This window comes from Rhinolophus ferrumequinum, chromosome 5 (assembly GCF_004115265.2).
Source record: "Rhinolophus ferrumequinum isolate MPI-CBG mRhiFer1 chromosome 5, mRhiFer1_v1.p, whole genome shotgun sequence".
Lineage (NCBI taxonomy): Eukaryota > Metazoa > Chordata > Mammalia > Chiroptera > Rhinolophidae > Rhinolophus > Rhinolophus ferrumequinum.
Genome location: NC_046288.1, coordinates 57,551,558 through 57,578,266, shown reverse-complemented (window position 1 = coordinate 57,578,266; position 26,709 = coordinate 57,551,558). Strand labels below are relative to the sequence as shown.

The following is a 26,709-nucleotide window of genomic DNA, read 5'->3' as shown; positions in this document are numbered from 1 at the left end:
GTTCTTTCTTCCTTTGGCTCTGAGAGGACAGACTATGGCCAGAGAAACACAGCACAAGGATAACAGCCCCGCAGCCCACATTACAATCCATCCAGTGCAATCCGCAGTGGCAGGGCAGATTCGGCTCAGATAAGCAAGACTGAGCTGGCAGAGCGAGCAGACACACACAAGCAGGTACCCACTGACCTCCACGAGCTTCATCAAGGGCACTGGGTTGAAGAAATGGAGCCCGGCGAATCGGTCCTGTCTGGTGGTGGCATTGGCTATGTTCGTGATCTGCAAAGAGGAAGTGTTGCTGGCAAAGACTGTGTGTCTGTGGAGAGAAAGACGGTGGAGTCGCGGAATGAGTCAGGACTCATTCTTTGTAAACAGGACTACTCTCGGGTACAATGCACAAGGCAACCGCTTTCTGCCCAGCTCTGCTATCCTGACCCGTGGAGGAAGGCAGAGAAAACACGCTGCAAAAAAACAGGCTGAAATCAAGTGACCTGGCTCTTTTACTTTCAAAATTTTATATTAAGTAATTGAAAAATTACCTGTTCCAAGGGGGTATTTAATCTTTGCCAATCTTTCCTTAATTTTAGAGAGCAAACTTTTTCCTATCTACTTGTATTAATTAGGATGTATCACAGACACTCAAACAAAAAGCTGTAATGAAATCCTCAACTAGAAACATCAGATAATAAACATGAACTACGATCTTTTCCCCTCAAGTGAAAAGCTTTACTTCTCCGCTGAATGGGAATTAAAATGAAAACAGAAGAGAGCCACCATGGTCCAAAAGCAGTTTTAAGGTTACACAGGTAGACCTGGGGAAGGAAGGATATATGTATACACATGATAAATGTAGTTGAAGGTATTCTGCTCCTAAAAAGCAGTACCACTTTCTTCTGTGCATATAAAATATTACTAATTTTAAAAATCCATACTGACTTAAACCAAATTTAATTTTTAAAGACCACAATAAGATGCGGTGCCAAAAGTGTGACAAGCAAATCTTTAAAAAGACAGGCAAGACTTCTAGGCTTTCCTATAGCGACACCTTGTGGATGAGTACACACAAAATGGCCTAATGCTCCTTAGAGAGCCACAAAGGTCTGGTAACAGTACAGGAAGGGAAGCGGTGGGTCCCTTACTGACCAGATTTGGGGGTTCGTGCTTATCAAAAACCAATACTGTAATCTGCCTGAAATCATGGGGAAGTGTGAGGAAAGGAGGAGGGGAATGGAGAACAAACAAATCATCTGGAAGAGGAGAGAAGAGTGAGGTGAAAGGAGAAGCCGGGGCGGCCAGGTGGCCTGCCAAGAGCCTCCCGGAAGACCCTTCCGTCTTCACAACCTTCACTTTCAAGGCACTGTAACACCTACCTTTCCCAAACAACTTCCAAGTTAGCCAATGTAAAAGCCAGGCAGAGAGGATTTTCTACTTTTAAATAAAACGACAGTTTTAAAGTTTAAAAACTCTAGTTTTCAAAGCTTCTTGCTTTTTGGTCAATGAAGGAAATAACATAAACTACTGTCCATTCCAGGAGGTAATGAGGAAAGATCGTCTGCAATAACAACGTGTGGCTGACAGTGCTGTTTAAAACCCTCACACTCTGAATCACAGCTGCAAGGCCACTGCCACCCGAGGCAGCGTGGGGAGGGGCTGTTATCATATTTTGCCGCATATAATGCGCTCCTGGGTATAATGTGGACCCACATTGTTGGCCCAAATTTTCAGAGAGAAAAATCTTTTGTTTTAATTTTTCAATTCAAATTTTTATTTGTTTACATTTAGGTGCTTGTTTTTTGTATTATAAAGGAATTTTAGTATTTATTTTCTTTAACATATTATGGTACAAGAAATGTTATGTAACAAATAATTATAAAACACAAGTACAGATACGAGGTACAATAAATGTTAGGAACCAGTAACAAATTTACAATATTTATGCATCACAGAAGGCCAAGAACTCTTCGTCTTTGCAAGTTCGTGGTAAGTTCAACAAAACGGATTATCACATTCCAGGGTACTGTTTTGCATATGGATATTGTTATTGATTTTTGGAGTTACACTTTTAACTCATAAGCATAAATAAAAGAATTAAAAACATTTATATATTAATAGATACAGAATTAGTACTATCCATGTATAATGCGCATCCTTATTTTTCCCTCACAAATTTGGGCAAAAAAAGTGCTCATTATACACGGCACACTGTAAAAATATGGTACACTGGTCACGCGGTACTTTTTTATAGGACTTTTGAAGGGCAACCCATCTGTGAGAAATGAGGTGTACTGGCTGGAGAGCACATTTCATGAAAGGATGCAGTTACAACAGAGCCCAGTCCCAAGTGTCCCCAATCTAGGGCACTCCCAGGACACATTTTATCCGAAGGGGAAAAATGTCTCCTCCCAAGGGACCTGTACGCCCCTCTCCCAATCAGTGGGGCTGGCTCTGCTCCTCAGTGTCTCACATGCCTTCTTTCAACACAAACACAATGTGTTGACATATTAAATATACAGGGTTGTCTTATCTTCCACAAAAAGTGCACCCTCACATTTTCTCTGAAACAGCTGACTTTCTTCTTGGACCATCTTTTGTCTTTCCCTTTCTGACACTCAAGTACCAAAAAACTACTTTTCTCTTAAATGTAGTAAAGAAAATCTACAGCACAAGCATAATGATCATTAGCAAAGCTCCTAGGCCTTAGTGTGGTGAAGACAAGAGGGGGTGGTGGGAACTGCGGTGGATCAGAGAGTCCACGCTTGTCACACAGGAGACGCAGGACTCGGCTCGGCTGATGGGGCCTTAGCCAAGCTTTACAGCTGCACTTCTTACACTGCAGCTAGGAAAGTCATGTCCTTTTCCAGGATGCAATTGTTTCATTAGGGCTTCCACCCAGAATGTTATCACTGAACCATATTTGATCTCCCGTTATGGGATCTAACTGTAAAACAGCAGTAAAATTATCTCAGTCAAGCTGCTTAAAAGGAAAACAAGAGTGCAGAGAAGGATGGCTGATGGCCAGAAGCAAAGTCACATCTGTGGCATGCAAATGGTACCACTCCCCCTATTTTACAGATCACTAGGGAAATGAGTCTTAGAGAGTAAGAACTAGGATGGTGAGGGAAATTATTTACCTCTTACCCCTCAACTCAAATGACAGGTGATAAAACTGAGGGCCAGAAAGGCTTCATGATGGTCCACGATCAGAGGGAAGTGGCGAGGGCTGGCCCCAGGCTCCCTGACTCAATGCTAACACAGAGGGCACTCAGACCTGTACTGTCACTAGGGAATGACCAACATTTCATTAAGGCCAAACTGCTTGACTACACTCCCTTTCCTGGTTATCTTAGAGGGCTCCCCGCTGCCTTGGGAACCAACACCCCTACCAGGCGAGTCTCGGGTCTCTGTCAGCTGTTTCTGCAGCCCCTAAATACCAGTGTACAAAGGATGAGCATGCGGGCCAGGTGACAGAAAGACAGGTCTCTTCTCTTTGTACGGGGCAGGGCCTCTCCAGACACCAGGCCACAGGGCTCTGAGAGTCGCCATTCCAGCGGGCTGGTATTCAACGGTCTCTTGAGCCACTGCTCCCTGGTGGCTACCTAAGAATTATTTTTTTCATATAATCTTATTCTGACTTTCAGTTCCAACCAAGAAAGGTGAAATGCAGCCAAGGAAGACACAGGAGAGCATGAATGAATCAATCAGTCAGGTGTCACAACTGCCAAAAGCCAACAGTCAAGCATGACAGAGGGTGACGATTCCGAGAACTCAAGCAGCACGTGCGCACAAGCTGATACTGCACAGAGTCCTGAGCCTGGGCACCTGTACGCCTGACCTACGTGGGGCTGTCTCCTTTCCCGCCCTTTGCCAGGAAGCCTGGTAGGAACTCAATGCTCCTTTAATGCTCCCAAACTGTTCCGATTTAACCCAGATAAAGCTCTAAACAGGAGAGTCCTGGAGAACTTTGTGTAGACAGAGGCATCCCCTTCACGTACACCATTCTGTTTGTTCCACCCAAATAAGAGGGACACATGAAGCTGCTCTGAGTTTCCTCAGCAGACACTGAAGGACATGTTTAATCCTCCTCCATCCTCCGGCCTGGGAGGACCTGTGACCCAGACGCTGCAAGAGACAGAGGCCTGGCCCTGGATGGACCCCCTGTTTACTATCAGAAATTCCACCCTCGTTTGAGGCCTAGGGTCAGATAGATCAGGGCAGCCTAAGCCTCCAGAAGCAAACTGGGAGTAGGAGGACAGAGAACAAGGGAAATAGCTGTGGGCTATGGAAGGAGAAGTGGGCTTAGTGTCAGAAGACGCCTTCTTGGGAACAAAGCCTGAGGTGGGGAGGGAGCCCTCAGGCCCAACAAGAACTCAGGGGCTACGTACTCAGCGGCAAACTTGTCCAGCCTCTTGAAGAGCTCGTTCTTCACCTTCAGGTTCTCCACGATGGCCTCCACCACCAGGTCCGTGCTGTGGACTACAGATGCCGCGTCTGTGCTGATCGATACGCTGCTCAGGGTTTTCTCCACAAATTCCTCGCCAGCCTATGGCAGTGGAAGGAAGAATTGTCACTGAGCTCACCAGAAAATGGCGTGTGATTTACTGCTAAGGCAGAAGGGAAAAGGGGGGTGAGAACGGCCCTGCGCACCTGAGACACAACTTGAATGTACCCTGAAATTCTGAGAAATAACCCTTCCTCCCCCGTTTCTGCTTAGGGACAATGGCATCTACATGTACTTTAGAAACTGGGGCAAAAATTGGCCTGTGAACAATCCCAACTGTGGGTCAAGTATCACTGCCGTGTACAGGTTGTAATCTTCCAAGCTCTTAGCTCTGCTCTGGTTACTACATGGTCTGTTCACAGAACCTGCACTGGCCTCCTGTACCTGTTCCCAGGGTGACAGACTGCCATGTGCCATGTTCTGTTCTATGAAGCCTGAAATTGTCCTTCCGGAAAAGGGTGAAAGCTTAGGTCAGCACCACCCATTAGTCTGGGAGGTGGTGCTGACTAGTCCCCTCTCACAGGAGGTAGGGAAGAGCTGAGTAAGGGGAACAGAGAGGGCGAGAAAGCCAAATTTAGTCATTCATCAAACAGTGATTGCCCATCACATGCCAGCAACTGGTGTTTCAAAAACAGATACAGCCTCTGCTCAGAGCTTGCAGTCCCGTCTTTTCCTCATTTGTGACTCCAGGGCTCTACAAACAGACCTCAGTTAGGGCACAAACAGACGGTGCCTCTATCAACGGCCATTTGATTTCAAGAGGTAATGTGCCCCTGGGGCATCACAGTGGTCCGAATCAGCAAAGGCGTCCCAAGTCATCACGGGACAGACAACTATCAGAGTTGGTCAACAGAAAGAAAATGTGAGATGACTGGTGATTTCAAAATGTCTATTGGTTGCATTTTAAAAAGTGAAAGGAAACAGGTAAAATTTTATTGAACCCAATATATCTAATATATTATTGTTTCAAAATGTAGTCAATATTTTAAAAATCTAGATGTTTTATATATTTTTTTCTACTGAGTCTTTGAACTCTAATGCCTATTTTACACTTTCAGCATAACTCGATTTGGACGAGTCACATTTCAAGTGTTCAACAGCCACTCTGAGCTAGTGCCGCCGTACTGGTCAGCAGAGCCAGGCAGACACAGTATTGCCAACCACGCAAAGCTGACACGGACACGTCCCTCCTCAGAGTGTGTCCCGGGCAGAGGTGAGACACGTCAGGAGAGCAGACTCCCGAGCAGTGAGTCCTCAGGAGCTGAGCCCCTTGGGCACAGGGGCATCTATTCACACTCGGGCTGGGGCCAAGTCTCTGCACACAGGTCAGCACAGTAAACAAGTGAAAAACGCAGGTTATCGGGTTCAGAATCACTCTGAAAACAATCTCCATCCCTGTCCCAATGATTTTTAAAAAGTGACTAGATATTTAAAAAATGGAAACCAAAACCACGAGATACCACTTTCATATCTCCTATGATGGCTATTATGAAAAGAAAAAAAAAAGGAAAATAACAAGTGTTGGCCAGGATGCAGAGAAACTGGAACCTCCATACATTGCTGGTGGGAATGTAAAATGGTGCAGCCACTGCAGAAAACAGTTTGGTGGTTCCTCAAAAAAATTAAACATAGGATTCTCGTATGACCCAGCAATTCCACTTACAGGTATATAACTGAAAGAGGGACTTGAACAGATAGTATACTAACGTTCACTGCAGCATTAGTCACAATAGCCAAAAGGGGAAAAACAACCCAAGTGTCCACTGACAGATGAATGCATAACAAAATGTAGTGTATGCATACAATGGAATATTATTCAGTCATAAAAAGGAATGAAATTCATGGACATTGAAGAATTATACCAAATGAAATAAATCAGTCAAAAAAGGACATATATTACATGATTTCACTTATATAAGGTGTTGCCTTACAGCTGCTAAACCGTTTGTTCCCCCATGCTCTTCCCAGGATTTCACAAGGGAGTGCCCTCAGCAAACTGAGGCCCAAGGGAGAGATATTGGAAAAGCTCCTTTGAGGGGAAGTCTCAGCAAACTGAGACCTGATGGAATTATATCGGTCCCACCCCTTCAATGGATTCCTTGGAGATGTGCGTGTGTGTGAAGGCAAAGTACAAGCTGGAACACAATGGGAACTTTCGGAAACACAGCCAGCAGGCTACATAACACACAGATCTTGAGCTTCACAATCTTTTACCTCTTTAGAAGTGTACCAGTAAAAACTACGCGTTGGCCCGATTCGGGGCCAGTCCTTGAGGCTGCAGCCCCTGGGCCCTGCGTGTACTATAATGTACTTGGCTACTGTCTTTTCTTAGCCCTGCGCCGCCCTCCTCCCTCCCCACAACCCTCCCCGTGCGGGATGCGACAATAAGGTCCCTAGAATAGGCAAATTAAGAGAAACAGAAAGATTAGAGGTTAACAGGGACGGGGGAGAAAGAACTGGGGTGTTATTGCTTAATGGGTACATTTTGGTTTGGAAAGACGAAAAAGATTTGGAAACAGTGGTGATGGTTGCACAACAGTGCGACTGTAATTAACGTCACCGAGTTTTACACTTAAAAATTGTGAAAATGGCAAATTTTATGTCATATATATTTTACCACAACAACAAAAAATTTAAAGTAACCACACACACCTCTCTGGCTACCTCAGATGAAAAACAAAAACCCCATTTGCACTCTTCGCTGCCTGTATATGGAGAGAAATTCCATTCAAGCCCCACAGAACTCAATCTTAAGCAACTTTAACAAAGTGACACAGGTAAACGAAAATTCATTGGGGTGACTTTTGCAGTACTTCTTATTATTTGCGAAGGTTCAACGAAAAAGAATCATTAAACCAGAGTTCCCAACCTTATAGGAGTTCCTCAAGTTCTTGTACCTCGTCTGCTGTTGCAAAATAAATAATGATTCATGCTTTATTTTCCTCTGGCAAGTACATCAATAATAGGCATAAGATATTACCTAAGCAATCAAAAGTTTCTATCTAAATACGATGTTTATTATATCATTCTCTCTGGTACTTGCAAGTACAAAAAGTATCTTCCTGTTTCTCCCCCTTCTATCCTTCTGACAAAATAGGTGTCATTCAATCCCAAACTCTTAGCAGACAGAATGAGTTCACTACCTGCAGGAACTTTCTCTTCAACCCCAAATCCTACCCGACAAGATGATGATTTACTTCTTATGTTTTCTAACTAGCCCCCTGTATGTTTAGTGATTATGTTATGATATTGGTCTACAGTTCGGAAATGAGTTTTACATAAATCAAAAAAGCAAGCAAAGGCCAGCCGCCCCCCCCCCAGCCCCTCCACCCCCAATATGAAGTGGCCAGGGGACAGGTCAGAGGACATCGATAACAAGAAATTACCTTGGGGTTTTCTGCAAACTTCTTCTTGGCTACTTTCCTGAGGCTTTCCTCAATTCCCTTTTTGGATTTTGTCAGGATGTCCTCTGTCTGGTCCACCAACACGACTGTGTGGCCAGTTGCGGCAGCGACCTAAAGCGAAAAAAGAATAGCTTTTTTAAGAAAGAAAACATAAAAGTTAAAAAAAGTAAAATTTCATATCCTACACAAACTCTATCGCCATTCTATTCAAAGTACTGAGTAAACATAGTAAGCCAACATCAACGAAACGCGCAGTTTTTGCTAAAAACACAGCTCTTGCCACGCACCGTTCTAAACCCTTCACATGGATGATGACCAATTCTCAAAACCTGGGGTCTGAACCAAGATTCTCAAGGCCACCTTATAACTGCTTCCTGTACTGCGCTGTCCACCTTGAGAGCCACTAGGCACATCTGGCTACTGAAATTCAATGAAATTAAGTAAAATGAAAAGCCCAGTTCCTCAGCCACATCCCAAGTGCCCCACAGCCTGTTCACAGAGTGTCCTCACCGCACCCGCCATCTCCTTCTTCTCAGAACTGCAGCGTCCAGTGCAGTCCCGGCGTGGCTCTGCTTTTCTGTAGGCCTTAAATCACCAAGAGGTAAGACTTTACACTCTAATAATGGTGCAAAAAGACTATAGTCCCCAAGGGTTATTTAGTGACAAGACTCCCATGAAAGTAAGCCTTTGGTGATCAGACAACTTAGCAGAGCAATTTTCTTCCCTTCCCCACGCCCACCCTAGCTGACTCCTGAGGGCATGTTTAGCGAAGCTGCCACAAGTTTGAAGGTGATCAATTTAGTTTAGCCACAATCAGTGACAAGTCAATCCCTACAGGCATCACAGTTTCCCCATAGAGCTTTGGCCAGGACTGTGGAATAGGTGGTGTGGCTAAAAATAGATCATCTGGTCACATTACAGGCAGGTGTTGTAAGTCAATCAGTTCCTGCCATAATGCAAACATAAATGATGCAAAAAGCCAGACACTGAGAAGCACCCTCTGGATCTGAGAAGCCCACTGCTTTACAGCTTCTGGGGCTCAAAGGGGGAACAGGAGACGGGCAGGTCAGCTAGAATGAACCTGCCTGGAGACGACAGTAAAAAGCACAGCTGACCCTTGAACAACACAAGTTAAACTGTGCGGGTCTATTTATACGTGGATTTTTTCAATAAACAACTGCATATGGATTTTCTCTTAAGATTTTCTTAATAACTTTCTTTTCTCTAGCTTTTGACTGTAAGATCACAGTATATAATACATATGCGGTCGGATAATTAAGTTCGCGAACTCATCCTAGAAAAAGTGCTTACACACCTCATTGCTGAATATCACTATGGTCACCTCCGAAGTACTCCCCTTGGAAGCTATGCACCAATGCCAGTGCCTAGTCCACCCTTCAAAAGAGTTTTGGAACTCTTTTTCTGGAATGGCCATCACAGCTGTCATCATATTGCCCTTGATGTCCTGAATGTCATCAAAATGTCTTCCTTTCAATATTTCCTTTATCTTTGGGTAAAGAAAGAAGTCACCGGGGGCGGCCGGATGGCTCAGTTGGTTAGAGCACGAGCTCTCAACAAGGTTGCCGGTTCAATTCCCACATGGGATGGTGGGCTGCGCCCCCTACAACTAAAGATTGAAAACGGCAACTGGACTTGGAGCTGAGCTACACCCTCCACAACTAGATTGGAGGACAATGACTTGGAGCTGATGGGCCCTGGAAAAACACACTGTTCCCCTCCAAAAAAAGAAGACATTGGGGGCCAGATCAGGTGAGTAGGGAGGGTGTTCCAATAGTTATTTGTTTACTGGCTAAAAACTTCTTCACAGGCAGTACCCTGTGAGCTGGTGCACTGTCGTGATGCAAGAGTCATGAATTGTTGGTGAAAAGTTCGGGTCATCTAACTTTTTCATGCAGCCCTTTCAGCACTTCCAAATAGTAAACTTGGTTAACTGTTCAGTTGGTAGAAATTCATAATGAATAATCCCTCTGACAGCAAAAAAGGTTAGCAATATCGTTGAAAACAAGTTCGCGAACTTAACTGTCAGACCCCGTGTAACATACAGCATACGTGTTACTTGACTGTTTATGCTATCGGTAAGGCTTCCAGTCAACAGAAGGCAATTAAACTTTGCGGGGAGTCAAAAGTCATACGTGGATTTTTACTTGTGCTGGTGTCAACGTCCCTAACCCCCACGTTGTTCAAGGGCCAACTGCAGTTCTAAACCACTATCATGATGTGAAATTTCTGAAACCAGGCAACTAAAACTCAGAGCAGAAAACCAAACAGAAAAAGAAACAGAAGAGCAAAACTCAAAGGCAAAGAGGTTTAAATCCCAAAGGCAGATTTCTGAAGAATACTTATAAAAATAGTAAGACAGGCTTTAAGTGGAAGTTAAGTACAACCGCCTCCCTGCTTCTCCCCAGAAAGCTGCTCAGAGGGGCAGCAAGTCTTTGCCTCTGGGGCCCAGAGGCGGAACAGCCCGCCAATGCCCCCAAGCCCACCTGGGAACACACACAAGGAAGGACTGCCAGGACCAGACAGGCTGATAATCCCGAGGGCAGTGGGGTGGAGGAGGACTGAGTCACCTTGATGAAAGGACAGAGGCAGGCAGTGAACTTGCCCTGTGGGCAGCCACCCAGGCTGCAGGCAGGCAGGCAGTCTGTGAAAGGAAAACCGTGTCCAGAAAGCAAAACAGCCATGGGTCCAGCCCAGGGATCTCCCTAACTAACGACAGACCAAGGCCCATCCAGCCAACACAAAGCTGAACTTGACACAAATGTGAACCTCCAATTCAATAAATTCAGAGTAAAAATGTAAGAGCAACTCTAGAAACTGTGCAGAGAAGACAACACAGCAGGCGTGAGGCTGTTAACTTTAGATAGGCCTTTGGCTGGCATCTGGAACCTCCTATCTAGGGAGAGGTCCTGCCATTTCCTGACAAGATGGCTCGCTGCACGTGGCCTGTGTGCCATGAGGTTCACACTGAACACCTGCTTTCCTTCTGGGAGTCAGGAATTTGGTGCTTCCCAGGCACAGGGTGCCGATGTGACCAGCCCCAATAAAAACCCTGGGCTCTGGGACTCCAATGAGCACCCCTGGTAGACAACATTTCACATGTGCTGTCACAATTTGTTGCTGGAGGATTAATAAGGGTGTCCTGTGTGACTCCACTGGAAAAGCATTCTGGAAGCTCACGCCTGGTCTCCTCCAGACTTTGCCCCATGCACCTTTCCCCTTTGCTGATTTTGCGTTGTATCCTTTTGCTATAACAAATTACAGCTATGAGGACAACTACAGTCATTCCTTGGTATCTAGTCTCCATGGGGAGACTGGTTCCAGGACCCGTCTCAGATACTAAAATCCAGAGGTTCAAGTCCCGTATATAAAACGATGTACCGTTTGCACAGAACCTATGCACATCCTCCCATATATTTTACGTCTTCTCTAGATTACTTATAATACCTAATAATGTAAATGCTATGTCAATAGTTGTTAGACTGTATTATTTAGGGATTGGCTTTCTGAAATTTTTTTCCTAAAGATTTTTGATCTCCGGTGTTTGAATCTGCGGATGTCCACCCCACAGATGCAGAGGGCAGGCTGGGTCCTGTGAGCCTTTCTAGTAAATCACCAAACCTGGTGAGGGCAGGCGGGTGTTGTGGGGAACCCTGACTCACTAAGAAAATGAATCTCAAGTTCCAGATGGCGCTGGTGATGACATGGAGCTGCTCTGAGACGGCCCAGCTGAGGGGCAACAGCTGGGGGAGGGGTGGTGGCCGCTGAAGGGCCACATGTCCTGCAAGGCCGGGCAAGCAGGGGTCCCGGCCTGGGGGCCTTCCACTCTTGTTTTGGCTCCTGTGTCTGATAGTCCCCTGGAATGACACAAGTGATTGTCACTTTGTTCCTTCTAACCTCTGACCTACATCATCCTGTGACTAGGTCAGACGTAATTCCTGATTCCTAGCTGACTAGGTCCCACTTTCCTCTGCCCTTCACCTCCAGCAGGCATCGCTCAGACGTTTTTTTGCTCCTCAAGGTGTTGGGGGAGAGGGGGATCAGGTACATTTCGCACCAGCTGAAGCCAAAGCTGAAGGGAACAGAGACAAAAAAAAAAAAAAGAGAGGGCAGTGTCCTTTTACTTAGGGACTTTATAATCTCACTTAGAAAATAATACAAGGTTCTATACGTGGGGTGTCAAATAAAATAAAAACCGCCATCCTATCAGGCTGCAGATCTCAGAAGGCTGAGAACAAGAAGTACAAAAAGAGTGCACCCAAAATGGGCCAGCTTCCCAACGAATAAAGTATTAACCTTAAAGGGGGTGGAACAAGCAAGGGAGGATGTGGCAGCACACCTTTTTTCTAGAAAGCCACTTTATAAGTTATTATAATCACGTTTGACTGGGATAGTCGCAGTGCATTGTTTGGTTACAGATAAGCCATGATGCAGTCCTTATTATTACTGTTTTTAAAACTGGAAGCAGAACCAAACCTAGAGAGGAAGCCCCTCAAATATTCATGTAAACCAAGAGACGTGCACATTATAAAAATACTAAAATTCAACCAAGAAAACCAATGGGCAAAAAGCATTTTCTGCCTAAATGCTGACTTTCTACTTACTACTATCCAAAGTCCCCGTGCCTCTGACGCAAGGAGACACTGGGACATTCAGTCACTACCTGGCTTCATGCTGGGTCTGACAATACACATATGTAGACACTGGCCAAAAAACAACTATAAATTCAAGGATCCCCTATATTCAACTATAAATTCAATGTTCAAAAGAGCAAAGTACGTGTGTTAGATCATGTTAAAGTGAAGGAGTGTGTAAAACATTTGTTTCCCCATCTCAAGCAGAAGACAGGAGGTGAGAGCAGGGCCAAACCTAACAGAGAGGAAGATGACAAACACCTTTTTCTTTCCCAGTGTCAGAGATCACACTGTGAAACGTCCCTTAGCTGCACAGTGCTTCACTGCTCTGAAAGGAGCTGTCCTTGTAGGAACTAAGCTCAATACTTCGTCGCGCTTCAAATGACTGGAACATTTTCTACAATTTTGGACTCTCCAAAATGTCTGAACTGGTATTTCTGGTCTAGTGAGAAGGCAACAATTGTATGCTTTAAATGGTTACCCCGGCAATATATTTTTCTTTCTTTTGTAAACACTTTCTACTTCAGCTCTTCTTTCCTTGGTTAACTCACAAAGCTTCAAGAAAATACAGAGGAAACCTTATGGCGTAGTTATTTCAAGACATAGAGAAGAAGGATATTTCGGTTTCAACCCAAAGTGGATATGGTGGTCTGGAGAAAACATAGGCAAAAAAGAGAAATTCTAACTCTACTCAAAATGTTTTCCATTTTATGGTGAAGCTCTGTGGTGCAGGACAAAATTTATTGCATAGCAATAAACTACCACTACAGCATAGCTCCAAGTGATTTCCTGTTATAGCAGCATTTCCATTCCACCCACCTGCAGACAGCAACCCAACCTAATGCTCCAGTTTCTTGAAATCATTTCTTGCAGGCATACCCTAGGGACACAAGGTCAGCAACATCCTGAGGGCAACTTCCTGTCCTATTCATCCTTACAAACCCCAGTGCCTGGCCCACAGTGAGCACTCAATGCATAGCTGTTGAATGAACCACGTCCAGCCTACTGCCTGGTACGTAGCAGATGCTTAATAAAATGTCCACAGGATTATGGACCCAATGTTCTTCGATTCTAATAATCTACACGCAATGGGGTTGGTATTTCTCTCTTACTGGTGTGTGTCGAAACGACCTACCACAGATGGCTTCAGAATGCAGGCAGTGTCCCTTCCCCGAGTGCAGTCCATGCTAGACCTGACAGTTGCACCGCTCTCATCCCAGACCTCTCAACAAGCGGAGGCAGCTTTAAGCATGTTTAGGCAGCCAGAGGTCACGTCACGGCCAGCTCATTTCTTCCTGAATTATTAATACATTTGTCTATTTCTCTTGAGATCCCTGAGAGCTGGGAAAGCTGAGAGAACTTATTGTCTCTATCTACCCTCAATTAACAGAAAGAACATAAGCCTTCAAAATGAAAAAAGCCAAATGCAACAAAAATAGGAGGTGCCATGTACTGAGTACCTACTGTGTGCTGGACACATATTTTGTATATTCCAAGACTCTCTGATCAATCCAACAACCCTGTTAAAGAAGACATCATCCCCACTTTGCAAAAGAACAAAGGGATTTAGAGAGGTGGGGTCCCTCGCCTAAGATAACTCAGCTGTGATGCTGTAAAGCCAGGTTCCAAGACCCCCCGGCTCCAGAACTTGTTCTTATAACCTAGTTAGAGGGGTACGAGGAATGCTGCCTTATTTGCTGAGACAACTGAGATTTCAAGATACAATAGTAACAAAATACCTTTACAGAAATTTCACTGGTACTGATTTTTTTGTATTCTTTCCCCACTGCCTTACTTAGTAACTATGTAGCCTCGGTGTATCAATAAAAACTCCTCCTAAATAACTACATTCGTTCCTCCCAAAACTGAAGTCCTAACCAATAACCTTTGCAGTCCTTACGAAACTGGCATCACGTTCCGTTTTATAGATGAGGAAACTGGGCTTTGTGGAGGTTAAATAACAGTCCCAAGGTCCCATGGCTGGTAAGCGGGATAACAACATACAGGCAGCCTGCAATTCAATCAAATCACTGTCCTATTCACAGCAAAAATGACTTAACAGATAAGAACCCCTATGCAGACAAATGAGAATTTCCACGTGAGCATTAGACTCAAAAGACACCCTAAACATCAGTGGCTCTAGGACAGGGATCCTCAAAGTGTGGGTCCTGGACCAGCAACGTCAACGCAATCTGAGAGCTCGATACAAATGCACGTTCTCAGACTCCACGTCAGACCCAATGAATCGCAAACTCGGGGTTGGGGCTCCTGGTGATTCTGGTGCTCTAGGATCTGTGCTCAAATAGGGGTGCAGATCGGAATCAGCTGGGGAACATTTATATGACCACCATCACAGCCCCAACTGCAGATATTCTGATTCACTCAGTCTGGGGTGGCACTTACACACACACTTTTAAAACATCCCCAGAGGATTCTGACGCACAGCCTGTGTGCCAAACCATTGCTCTACAACAAAAAACCTGTCGGCCCTGGTCCGTTCCCAACCACCCCAGCCGCTCCCGCATTGCCAACTATCTCCTCAACCCACACAGAGGCCAGCAAATCTGTCCCTAAACCAGCAGGGTCCAATGTCTTCCTGCTGCTCTGTCCATGACAGTTCCAGAAATTATCCAGAAGACACTATGTGGAAGACTGCCCGCCTCTTACCTCTCCCCAAGTTCCCAAGGGGAGGGAGGTCAGCCCCAGGCAGGTGGTCTTCTGCCTGGGACTCTTGAACAGCAGAGTCTTGCTACATCTTCCCTATGACGGGTATGGTGGTTCATGGTTATGGGTTTCCAGTTACTCCTCACGAATAAAATCAGGAGTCCTTCCAGTGGTTAGGTCTTTTCTTGGCTTTCAGCTACACGCTGGCTTGAAGGCTAAGAACAGAACTAGAAGTGCTGTGTTTTTCTTGGAAGCCAAGTAACTGTACTGGAGGATACAATCTGGATAGTGGGGGAACCCTTTCGAACAGTTTGGGTGAAAATGTAATTAGAAAATGCTTTCCAGGTGGCCAGTTGCTCAGTGGTTAGAGCACAGTGCTCATAACACCAAGGTTGCCAGTTCGATTCCCACATGGGCCAGTGAGCTGCGCCCTCCACAACTAGATTGAAAACGACGACTTGACCTGGAGCTGAGCTGGGTCCTCCACAACTAGATTGAAAACAATGACTTGACATGGAGCTGATGGGTCCTAGAAAAACACAGTTTCCCAATATTCCCCAATAAAAATTAAAAAAAAAAAAAGAAAATGTTTTCCACCAAATGATCAAAGGTCACTGACAAAACACTTGGCTTCTCAGAGGTGAGCACGTTACCTCCGACCACAGCACCGGTGCTCCACAGGGCTGAAGGGCAACTACCATTTGGATGCCAGGCCAGCCCGTCTCTGCATTCATTCCTTCACTGACGGCCTCCTCCTGACTCAACATCTGTGTTGTGTTGTGCCTGTTTCGGGCCCTGGGACAAAGAACCTGCTTGCAGAGAGCTTTCACTCCTCATATATGATCACATTTGCTCTTCATGCAGCCTTTGGGGAGGCACTGTCACAGCAAACTGACAGTCCAGATGTGAACAGGACTTGCAGCTACGACTGCCTGCGTCCAGGGCTCCGGTGCCAGCTGTTGCTGACCCCAAAAGGCATAGCTGGGTCTAAGGGAACAGTCTGAGACACTTCTGAGCTGGCTGAGGGCAGACTGGAGTAGGTCTGCTGACTGTGAGATGGGAACTACTACTTAATCTCTGCAGGCTGTCTCATCTGTGAAAATGGGGCGACAGGGCTGTTGGGAGGACTAAAGGACATAACACATGTTAAACACCCAGAATGGTGCCTGACGTATCACAATAGCTTATTCTTTTTATTCTACGCAGCTCCCTTCCTCCTGCGAGGGTCTGAGGCCGAATACTGGATTCAGATACAGCCTCCTAAGATAAATTTAATTTTGCTTTTGAGTTTACATCTTGTGATCCCAAGACTTGTGCCCTATCTGGCTTTCACGTTCAGATTTTCCCTTCTGTGTAATTCCATTTTTACAAACAGGCTGGGATCTTTCTTCTTTAAAAAAAGAAAAGTAAGGAAAAAAGGGGGGGGAACCCCACAAATGTCTTCAGCCACCCCCACAAATGGCTTTCACTTCACCACCGAAGTCCCTCAATCTCTGGGCAGCATCGTGGTATGTGGAACACCACATCTAGAACTGAAATTCTGAGGTTTAAACGCCAGCCTCGCCACTTGCTGCATGACTTTGGGCAAGTGAGGCAGCCCTTCTATCTATGGTTTCCGGACCTGTAATAAGGGACAACAAACAGTCCCCATCTCACAGGACTGCAGTGAGGATTAAAGAAGTTCCTGTGGTCAAGTTCTCAGGCCAATGCCGGCACGTGGATGGTGCACCAGGCTTGTTAGCGGATGCTCTTGTCACTACATTAGCTACTTCCACTCTCTCCTGAGCCGTGCAATTCCTAAATCCCAGCAATATGGTTCCTCCATCACCACTGCCTGTTCTTTGGTTCCATCTCGTACAACCTGCACACTGCCAACCAAGGCTTCCTTTCTGAAATTCTCTTCAATTTCTTATTTTGATTTCTTAGGAGGTCAGACAATTAAGTTCGCAAACTTGTTGCAATGATGTTGCTAATCTTTTTTTTAATATCAGAGGGATTATTCATTATGAATTTCTATGAACTGGACAAACAGTTAACCAAGTTTACTACTTGGAAATGCTGAAGAGGCTGGAAAAAGTTAAGATGACCTGAACTTTTCCCCAACAATTCATGGCTCTTGCATCACAACAATGCACCAGCTCACAAGGCACTGTCTGTGAGGGAGTTTTTAGCCAGTAAACAAATAACCGTATTGGAACACCCTCCCTACTCACCTGGTCTGGCCCCAATGACTTCTTTCTTTACCCGAAGATAAAGGAAATATTGAAAGGAAGATATTTTGATGCCATTCAGGACATCAAGAGTAATACAACGACAGCTCTGATGGCCATTCCAGAAAGAGTTCCAAAAATGCTTTGAAGGGTGGACTAGGCGCTGGCATCAGTGCATAGCTTCCCAAGGGGAGTACTTTGAAGGTGACCGTAGTGATATTCAGCAATGAGGTATGTAGCACTTTTTCTTTTCTTTCTTTTTCTTTTTTTGTTATTTAATTTTATTGGGGAATATTGGGGAACAGTGTGTTTTTCCAGGACCCATCAGCTCCAAGTCAAGTCGTTGTCTTCAATCTAGTTGTGGAGGCTGCAGCTCACTGGCCTATGTGGGAATCGAACCAGTGACTTTGGTGTTATGAGCACTGTGCTCTAACCAACTGAGCCATCTGGCCGCCCCGCAGCACTTTTTCTAGGGTGGTTTGAGAACTTAACTGTCCAATCTTGTATCTGTCTGTTCATTGACTTCTCTTAATCTTCTCAGCCTCTAAACAAAGGTATTTTTCAAGATTCTGCTTTCAATATTCTTTTCTGTCTCTACATCCTTTCCTTCTGGAATCTCAGTCATCCTCATAATTCCAACTGTGCCTAATACCAACATATTCTGCCCTAAGCTACAGTCATTTTGCCCCTAAAGCCAATTCTTCTTGACGTTCATTAACGGTACCACTTAAGTGAGGGTCACAATCTGGCTGGACAACACTGTATCTTTAACTTCACCCTTACTGTCCAAAGAAATTCTATCCATTATTCAAGGCCTATTTCAAATCTACACTTCCAATGAAGCCTATTCCCAAGTGAATGTACTTTCTCCTTTTTGAAACCTGAGAGCTAGATTTTTTACAGCTCTTATTATGCTCCTTTATACCAAAGTCAACTGTGCGTTTGGATCTTTGTCTAACAATCTCTGCTCTTAGACTTAAAATCCCTTAATAGCAGAAACTGACTTGGTGTTTTTATCCCCTAATATTTATCACATGCCTTGCACATGGCAGTTGTCCAATAAGTAACTGCTAAATACCCGATGCTTTGGACGGTAGTAACCTGAGCCACTGCACGTCTCCCCGTTCCACGACAGCCATGGCTCCACTCCCCTGCCTCAGGGGTTCGTGCCACCAAGAAGCTCCTTGTCCCTCCCTGCTGCTTGGGAGACTCCTACTCATCCTTTATAATCCAACACAGAGGCTATCTCTACTTTAGTGGAACCTCTTCCAATCTCTGGTAGAGGTGGTCACTTATTTGTGCCTCTACTGACCTACAGGTATAGCAGATCCTTCATAGAGGACAACAAATACTGAAAGAAAATAAACAACCGAGTATGGAGCTGGTGTGAGCTACCCATGGCCACTCAGTTATGTAACGGTAGCCCAATCTCCAGGATGTGAACACAACGGATGAATTAAAAACAAACTGGCCACAGGTTATTTCATGTTGTAAAAGTCTCACAAATCTCAGAGAAAAAGTCATTAACCAACCAATACGTAGGAGAAATTCCAAACGTGAAAGAGGAAAGGTGGAAAAATTAACCAACACCAACTTTTGATGAACTCCAGATAATACTTAGAGACCTTTCCAAAAGAGCTGTTACATCACCCACTTCTTCAGTCTGAACTTGCTGTTCCCACAAATCCCAATGTAGTGCGCTTCTGGCAGGTCTCTATCTGAAGCCCTCTGAATGAACTTCATATACATACATGTAGAGACTATATACATTTGCCTTTTGTTACATAAACTTTTTAATGTCCCCTTTCTTATCTGTTATATCATATCTCAAGTGTTTAAAAGCCTTACCTTAAGGTATTTAAACCACCAAAACTTTCTTCTGTATCAGGTCATTCATATTCCAGACATGACAGGTAGGCAGTCTGTGCCATTATTGCAGTTGGTTGTTCATACTTATATTTCTTCCTCTGGAGCATGAGCTGCTCAGAAGCAGCGACCACATTTTACCTTTTACCCACCCTAATGCCTAGGACATGGGAGGCACTTACTATTCATGAAAAAACCACATGAACAATAGACCTATTTTTTTAAAGGCCTCAATGTGTAAAATTATTTTAGGAATAAGTTCTCAAGGAATCATGATTGGTTTTATTGCTAGAAACTACAAAAAATTTTAAATAACCCTCAAGTTATTTTAGATTTATGAAAAATCACGATTACTTTGAAAAGGATAGAAAGAAAAAAGTTAACTGAAGTCTTTAGTCAATTACCAAGTGGAAATAAAATGCCACAAAAGTACGTTATTTTGGTAAGCAGATTATCTGGTTTCTGGCACAGGTGTTTGAGATGTCAGGCAAAAGGGAAACTGGAGGGCAAGCAACCACTGTGCAGTATGACCACCCCTGCAACTTCAAAAATGGATTTACGCTTTGTTTCCTCCAGCATGTGACTGTGTCCTGTATCTTTTATCAAAAGAGCTGTGGGCAAGGCCAGAAGCATGCGTCCATCTCCGGGGGGCACATGTATGAACCAGGTCACCAATTTTCTACAGACACATAAGCTCACTCTCTCCAACATATGTTTCTTCTCTATAACACGGGGAAACTGATGCACCTTAGTCTCAATTACTGCAAAGTCAAAGAATCGGCAAAAGCATTTATTGCTCAGGTTTACTAGTTACAGATAATCAAAATCATCGATTTTTTGAGCAGGAAGATACTCTAGTGATCATTCAGTGTGGTTGCTTTCCAAACATTTTTAATGATGAAATCCTTTTTCAAAGGAATACATACAGAAGAACAATATGTTAAACAGAGGTCAGGGAAGGAAAGTTTGGGAACCACCAAGGAGATTCATGGAACCCCTAAAGTCCATCAGAGCATAGTGTAAAAATCTCTGATCGATTCTCATCCATTAAAATGGCTATTATAAAAAAATAGGAAGTGAGTGATGGCAAGAATATAGAAAAAAATGAAACCCTTGTGCACTGCTGATATGAATGTAAAATGGTCCAGTCATGATGGAATACAGTATGGTAATTCCTCAAAAAGTTAAAAATAATTATATGATCCAGCAATTCCACTTCTACCTAAAAGAACTGAAAGAAAGGTCTCTAACAGATATCTGTATACCCATGCTCACAGCAGCATTATTCACAATAGCCAAAAGGTAGGTAGCAGCAGTCTGAGTGTCCACTGATGGACACATGGATAAACAAAATGTGGTATCCACATGAAATGGAATATTAACCAATTAAAAATATTCCAAAGGAATATTATTCCTTAAAAAAGGAAGAAAATTTTGTAAAGTTGCAGGATACAAAATCAATATATAAAAATGCTGCATTTACTCTACACTAATAATGAATTATCAGAAAGAGAAACTAAGAAAACAATTCTATTTATAATTGCAGCAAAAGAACAAAATGCCTAGGAATAAACCAACACATGGAAGCAGCCTGTGTCCATCGATGGATGAATGGATAAAAATGTGGTGTATATGTATACACGTATGTGCGCGCGTGCGCGCACACACACACACACATAAACACACGTGTGCGCAAATATTATTCAACCATAAAAAGAAGTAAATCTTGACATTTGTGATATGAATGGACTTTATGAGGGCATTATGCTAAGTGAAGTAAGACAGAGAAAGGCAAATACCATGTGATCTCACTTATATGTGGAATTTAAAAACAAACAAACAAACAACCAAGATCATGGATACAGCAAACAGGATGATGGTTGCCAGAGGCGGGGGGGTGGTGGTGGTGAAGGGGATTAAAAAGTACAAACTCCCAACTATATAATTAATAATACTGTATTATATATTTGAAAGTGGCTAAGAGAGATCTTAAAAGATTTCATTACAAGAAAAAATGTAAGTATGGTGACAGATGTTAACTAGACTTATTATGGTAATTGTTTCTCAATATATACAAATATTGAATCATTATGTTATATACCTGAAACTAATACATTGTTACACTGTGAATTATATGTAATTTTTTTAAAAAAGGAAGGAAATGATGACATATGCCTACAATACAGATGAACCTTGAGGATATCTGTTAGGTGAAATAAGCCAGTCAGAAAAGGACAAATATTGTGTGGCTCCACTTATATGAAGTTCTTGGAACAGTCAAATTCATAGAGACAGAAAGCACAGCAGGGTTTGCCAGGGGCTGGGGAAGGAAACATGGGGAGTTACTGTTTAATGAGTATGGAGTTTAATGGGTATGAAGAACGTTCTGGATCGTGATGGTTTCATAATAATGTACATGTACTTAAATGCCACTAAACTGCTCATTAAAAATGGTTAAAATAATACATTTTGTTATGTATGATTTTTTACAAAAAAAAAACAAACAAAACAGCTTTGATTTGATCCAACACAACACCCTCATTTTACTGAGGAAACAGGGACTAAAGCAGAGAAATCATTCACCTAGGAGCACACACAGGCACTAGTGTTCTACCTAAAAGGTAGTTTTGCAAAAGGCCGTTCTGTCTACATCGCTTACTCCATCCACTCTTCCCTGGCTCCCCATGACCACAGAATGGCACTTAAGTTCCTACACATGGCTCACAAGGCCCTCAGGACGGAGTCGCCTCCTCTGGACACACTCCTCACTGCTGCCGACACCCCTGCCTGCAGCCCCTGCGTCTGCTACTGCCTCTCCCCTCCAGGCCTCGCACTGTCCACTCTCTTCCCAACTTCGCCTCATTAAATAAGCCTGAGTATCACCCCCAGACACTCAGCATCCTCACCCCAAAATCCTCCGGGCCCCAGGCTAGGTGTCCCCCCATCCTTACCACTGCACCCATTACAATGTGTTAAGTGCCGTCTCCCCTGCGTCACTACTGCGGGCTCTGGACTAAATGTCATTCGTCTTTGTCTGCTGAGCACCTAGACCCCACCTGGCGGTGGTGGGCCCTCAGGAAATGGTGACGGAACAAATACAGCTGGTGGAAAAGCCACGATGAGATTAGATCTTTTGAGCAGGGTTCTTTTCCTTGGGAGAGCTGAGGGCATCCTCTCACAGTGTGAAAATAATTCTATTATTGAGGGCTCACTCTTACTTAGAAAAGAATCTCGTGTCTTGGAAGCAAAGATGCCAATCACCCTCATTCTTCTTGAGTTATGCAAGGACACCACCCAAGTCATTCACAACTTTCCGAGACGGGGATGGCAGCGGAGGAGTGGACCACAGAAAGAAAGAGGCCCTTTGGACTTCCCCCAGGCACATCTGTTATTTTTACAATAAATAAGGAAGACTCTTCCTGGCACTTTAACTTGAGTGACCACAATTTATCTCAACCCACTGAGAACTCTCCTTTTATATGACGATGACACACACACTGCAAGACCTTGAAGACAGCACCCCGCACTGGAAAGCACTTCATGTGAAGGCTGTGTCCTCGGTTCCATGACTTCCCTCGCCTTGGCGGAAGGCAGGCTGAGCCAGAGAGGAGTATTTTTAGATAAGGATGCTTCAGAGCTGTAAAAATAGGCCGAGTGAATAGCACACTTGTCAAAGCCCGAGTACTCCGGCCACAGGGCCAAGTAAACACGGCAAGCAGAGCACACAGGAGTTACATATTTTTACAAACAAATCACCAGATTTGAAGCAGCTTTTCTGAAGCATAACCTGAATGGTGAATTTGTGAGAACTACATCAATGGGTCTAGTGAGGTGTCCCGTGTACCCTAACACTACAGGAGGGCTGCGTTTCATCAAAGTTACAGTCTCTCAGAAAAATCGCGAAGCTGCTGTGAACTACCTGCCACGCCCGAATTCCCACCTCCTCCCGAGCCCCAGTCAGTGCTCCCGACTCTGGGCCCCGGCGGCGGCTGTGCCTTCCCAGCACGGCCTGGCTTTGGGTTCTCATGATCTGATCCAGGGAAGAGAAAAGTCATGAACAGTTGCGTCTCAGAGCTGGCAATTCGGGGTTTATAATTATCTCTGGTTGTGCAATACCATGAACTCTGCCATCAGCATGAGCTGTCTTCACTCACTTCGACAATCAGAGAAAGGCATTCTGTTGAGGCTTTCGGCCACCACCAGCACCATAATCAGCTGGCTTGCTCTCAAAACAGTTCATTGGCGGGCCTCTTTATATGAGCTTAGCTTTGCATATTTCAAAAAGTTTTTCTAAAAAGCCAAGAAAATGTGCCTCCACTTTTAAATAAGAAGTTGGTTAAATATACAACTTTTTAAAAAATCCAGTAAGTCTCTGGGTTTAATGGTAGAGACAGTCACTTCTCTCCCAGGACTCTCCCCCGCCGTCTCCCACCAATTCTGGAAAATCGAAGGGATAAGAGGACGTGCCGACAGCGCCAACCAAGTCTCAGTTGTAGTTAAGAATCTGATAGATGCTGCCACGAGGGACACTTTGTGGGTAGAGGAGAGAGCTGCAAATCCAAACTGCTCTCTAGGAAGATTAACATGGCAATGTTTGTTAGGATGAGTGGGGTTTGGGTGAAAAGGACGAATTAAGAGGCTCGCACAACAATCCAGGTAACAGTGCCTGGTCCAAGAATTACAAAGGACAGCACCGGAGAGAGCCCTCCTCACAGAGGAAGGCCTCAGAGCCTTGTGCAGCATGGAGGAGACTGGCCATGAATGAGCTCATCTTCAGGGCGCCTGTGGACGGAAGAACAACAATGGTAATAACAGAAGGAAGAAACTCACTGGACAAGTTGGAGCGAACATGATGAATTGAATGACTTTGAGTCCATTATGGGCTGAAAGATGGCAGAAGATCCAAATGCTGCCTCTAACTCTGAGTCTAGAGCCGAGGAGAAGTCAAGTTGCTGCTGATTCCAGATTCCCACAGAGGATCCCCTTGCCCGTGGAGGCCACACCTCCCCCTAAGACAGCGACGCCAGAGGTGCAGGCAGAACTGTGCTATCTCAGCGTCATGGATCTTAAATCCTAGCCAGCAGAATAGGAGTCGAGAGACCGAGTTCCCACCCTAGCTCTGCCTCTTACGCTTGACCCCAACTACCGTCTCTGCAGGAGTGATTAGTCTTAAAATCTTTAGAATTGTCTGAACTCTGCAGGAGTGATTAGTCTTAAAATCTTTAGAATTGTCTGAACTCCCCATATCTCCCTACCAAATATCTTCAAAAACAGTTAAGAGAAGCTAAAATGAGAGAAGTCATCACCAGATTAGATCTAATGGAACTGTGCAAGGGCATTTACTGATCAGTTACCACTGAACACACGAGTATGACTCTACGCACTCAGCTCATTTCACGCTCACAGCGCCGCGAAACAAGTACCCCAAGGCCTAGATAAGGAAAAGAGGCAGACAGGGGTTAAATGACTCGCCAGGAGAGGAAGGGCTGGGATCCAAAGTCCAGCCGGCACCTCACAGTGGCTGACTTTCACCAGAAACTATCCCAGCACATCATTACCAGGGGGAGACACAGAACAGAGAGCAGCAGCATAACCTTCCTGTGGTCCCAGGAGAGCTGGGCAGTGAGGGGTGCGCCTAAGACAGATGGGGAGAAGGGGGAGGAAAGGAAATTAGAAATTCAAGCAGGGGACAGGTAACAGTAAGGCTGGATCTAGGACATGGCAGAGAAAACCCAAAACCTGACTTAGGTGCCATTTCTGCTCTACAACATCAAATGTATTCTATGGCGTTCTTTTTTTGTCTGTCATCCCCTCCCCAAGTCCAATGACTAACATGCTGACAGAGGCTGGTTTACTGTCCCAGTACATAGCGAAGAGCAGGCAACAGTCCAGTAAAGAAGTGAGCAATAACACAGGAAATGAAGGAAGAACTTCATGATAAACACACATCCCACAGCCTTGAGGAGGAAGTTAACACCTCGGGATAAAACTATTCCCGCCATCTGAACAGTTACAAGGAGCCGAGCTTAGAGCCAGGTGACTGTGCCAGTCTCCTGTGATCCCCAAACTTCTCTCAGGCCACTGCACAGTTTTCAAGCAAATTTCAACAGAAACGTACTCATTGCAGAACAAAGAGATTTATAAAGTTGAAGACCACAGAACAACTCTGATCTCTCTTCTATTCAGCATCAAACAATTCAGAGCTGGGGCAGGGAGAAGAGATGGGTGAACAAAGTCAGTGGCTGGGGAAAAGCTTTGGGGTCCACTTGAGTCCTCATCAAGCTTCACAGATGTGAGGGAAACACTGACCTGTAGCTTAGAATGTTGCCCTTACCCCTTCGTTTTAAGTCTAAGGAGCTCTCCCCAGAAGAAATGTACACTTTTTGCTTTTTAAGAGGGACCAAAAAAACAACAACAAAATAAAAAACTCTGAGTGAGAAGAACCCAGCTCCACATCGCTTCAGGATGCAAACTTGCTCACTTGCCCTAAGAATGTAGTGTACTACAAGCACGGCTGTGCCAGAGCCCTGAGAAATCCAGCCTCTGAAATGCCATGCCCAGGGAGCTCACCGAGTCCTCACCAGCAACTTAACAAAAGCCACAAGCTCTCTGGGCTCCTCGTATGAAAAAAGGCAAGGGACAAAGCAAAGCTTAGAAACAACTCGTTCTACTCGTTCTACAAACTGAAGAAATGCACAGCTAGCACCTTTCTTCCCTACACCCCCCGCCCCCGTCCTTTATAAAGCAAAAAAACCTCCTGACCCCACTCAAAGGTCATTTAATGCTGCAGGCTTCTTTGTCAGCCTACATATTGGCTGAAGACAAATTGGCAATCAGAACCAAGTCAGAAGTGTATAATGGGCAAACACACAGAACATGTTAACCTTACTCAAATATTGACCTGCAGTGTAAGAGATTTTTAAAAAACAAAAGAAATGACAGGCAAAGTGGACACTTTGGAGAATATATAGGTACAAACGACCTGTGCTCTGATCAACTGTAATTAAGCACAGAACTTGCTTGTCTTAAATTGCTTAATTGCTCAAGAAATCTGTCAGGCTCCCACAAAATCAATTTGAATATTTTTCATCCTATTCAGCATGAACTGGGAACATATGGCAAAATGATAAAGAAATAAAAATTACGATTTTTGTAAACAGAGCTACATCTTGATTAAAACTAATTCAGAAAGAGTTCAGGAGAGTGAAGCTGAATGAGAATTAGTAGTCTACCTTAGATACTAGTTTGTGCATGTGTTTTAAGGTTTCGTGAGGATTAACAATTTCGATGGGGGGAGAACAAGAAGTGCCTTCTCTCTTTTCAGAGGTCCCCAAGCAAAGTGCAGTAGCAGCTGGCATCTGCCTTTATGATTGCGATGGAACAGGAGCACAGCCAACATTCCCCACCTAAACATTACA

The 26,709-nt window shown here is 44.4% G+C and overlaps 1 protein-coding gene across 1 annotated transcript in view; it reads right to left on the bottom strand.

Moving 5' to 3' along the window:
• HADH (hydroxyacyl-CoA dehydrogenase) overlaps window positions 1–26,709 on the bottom strand; it is a 43,739-nt gene that overhangs the window by 14,259 nt on the left and 2,771 nt on the right. The window contains exons 2-4 of the mRNA XM_033106689.1: window positions 7,882–8,010; window positions 4,380–4,537; window positions 187–313 (exon numbers count right to left, since the gene is read on the bottom strand). Coding sequence (XP_032962580.1) covers window positions 187–313; window positions 4,380–4,537; window positions 7,882–8,010 — 414 coding nt within the window. The remainder of the gene's footprint in view (window positions 1–186; window positions 314–4,379; window positions 4,538–7,881; window positions 8,011–26,709) is intronic.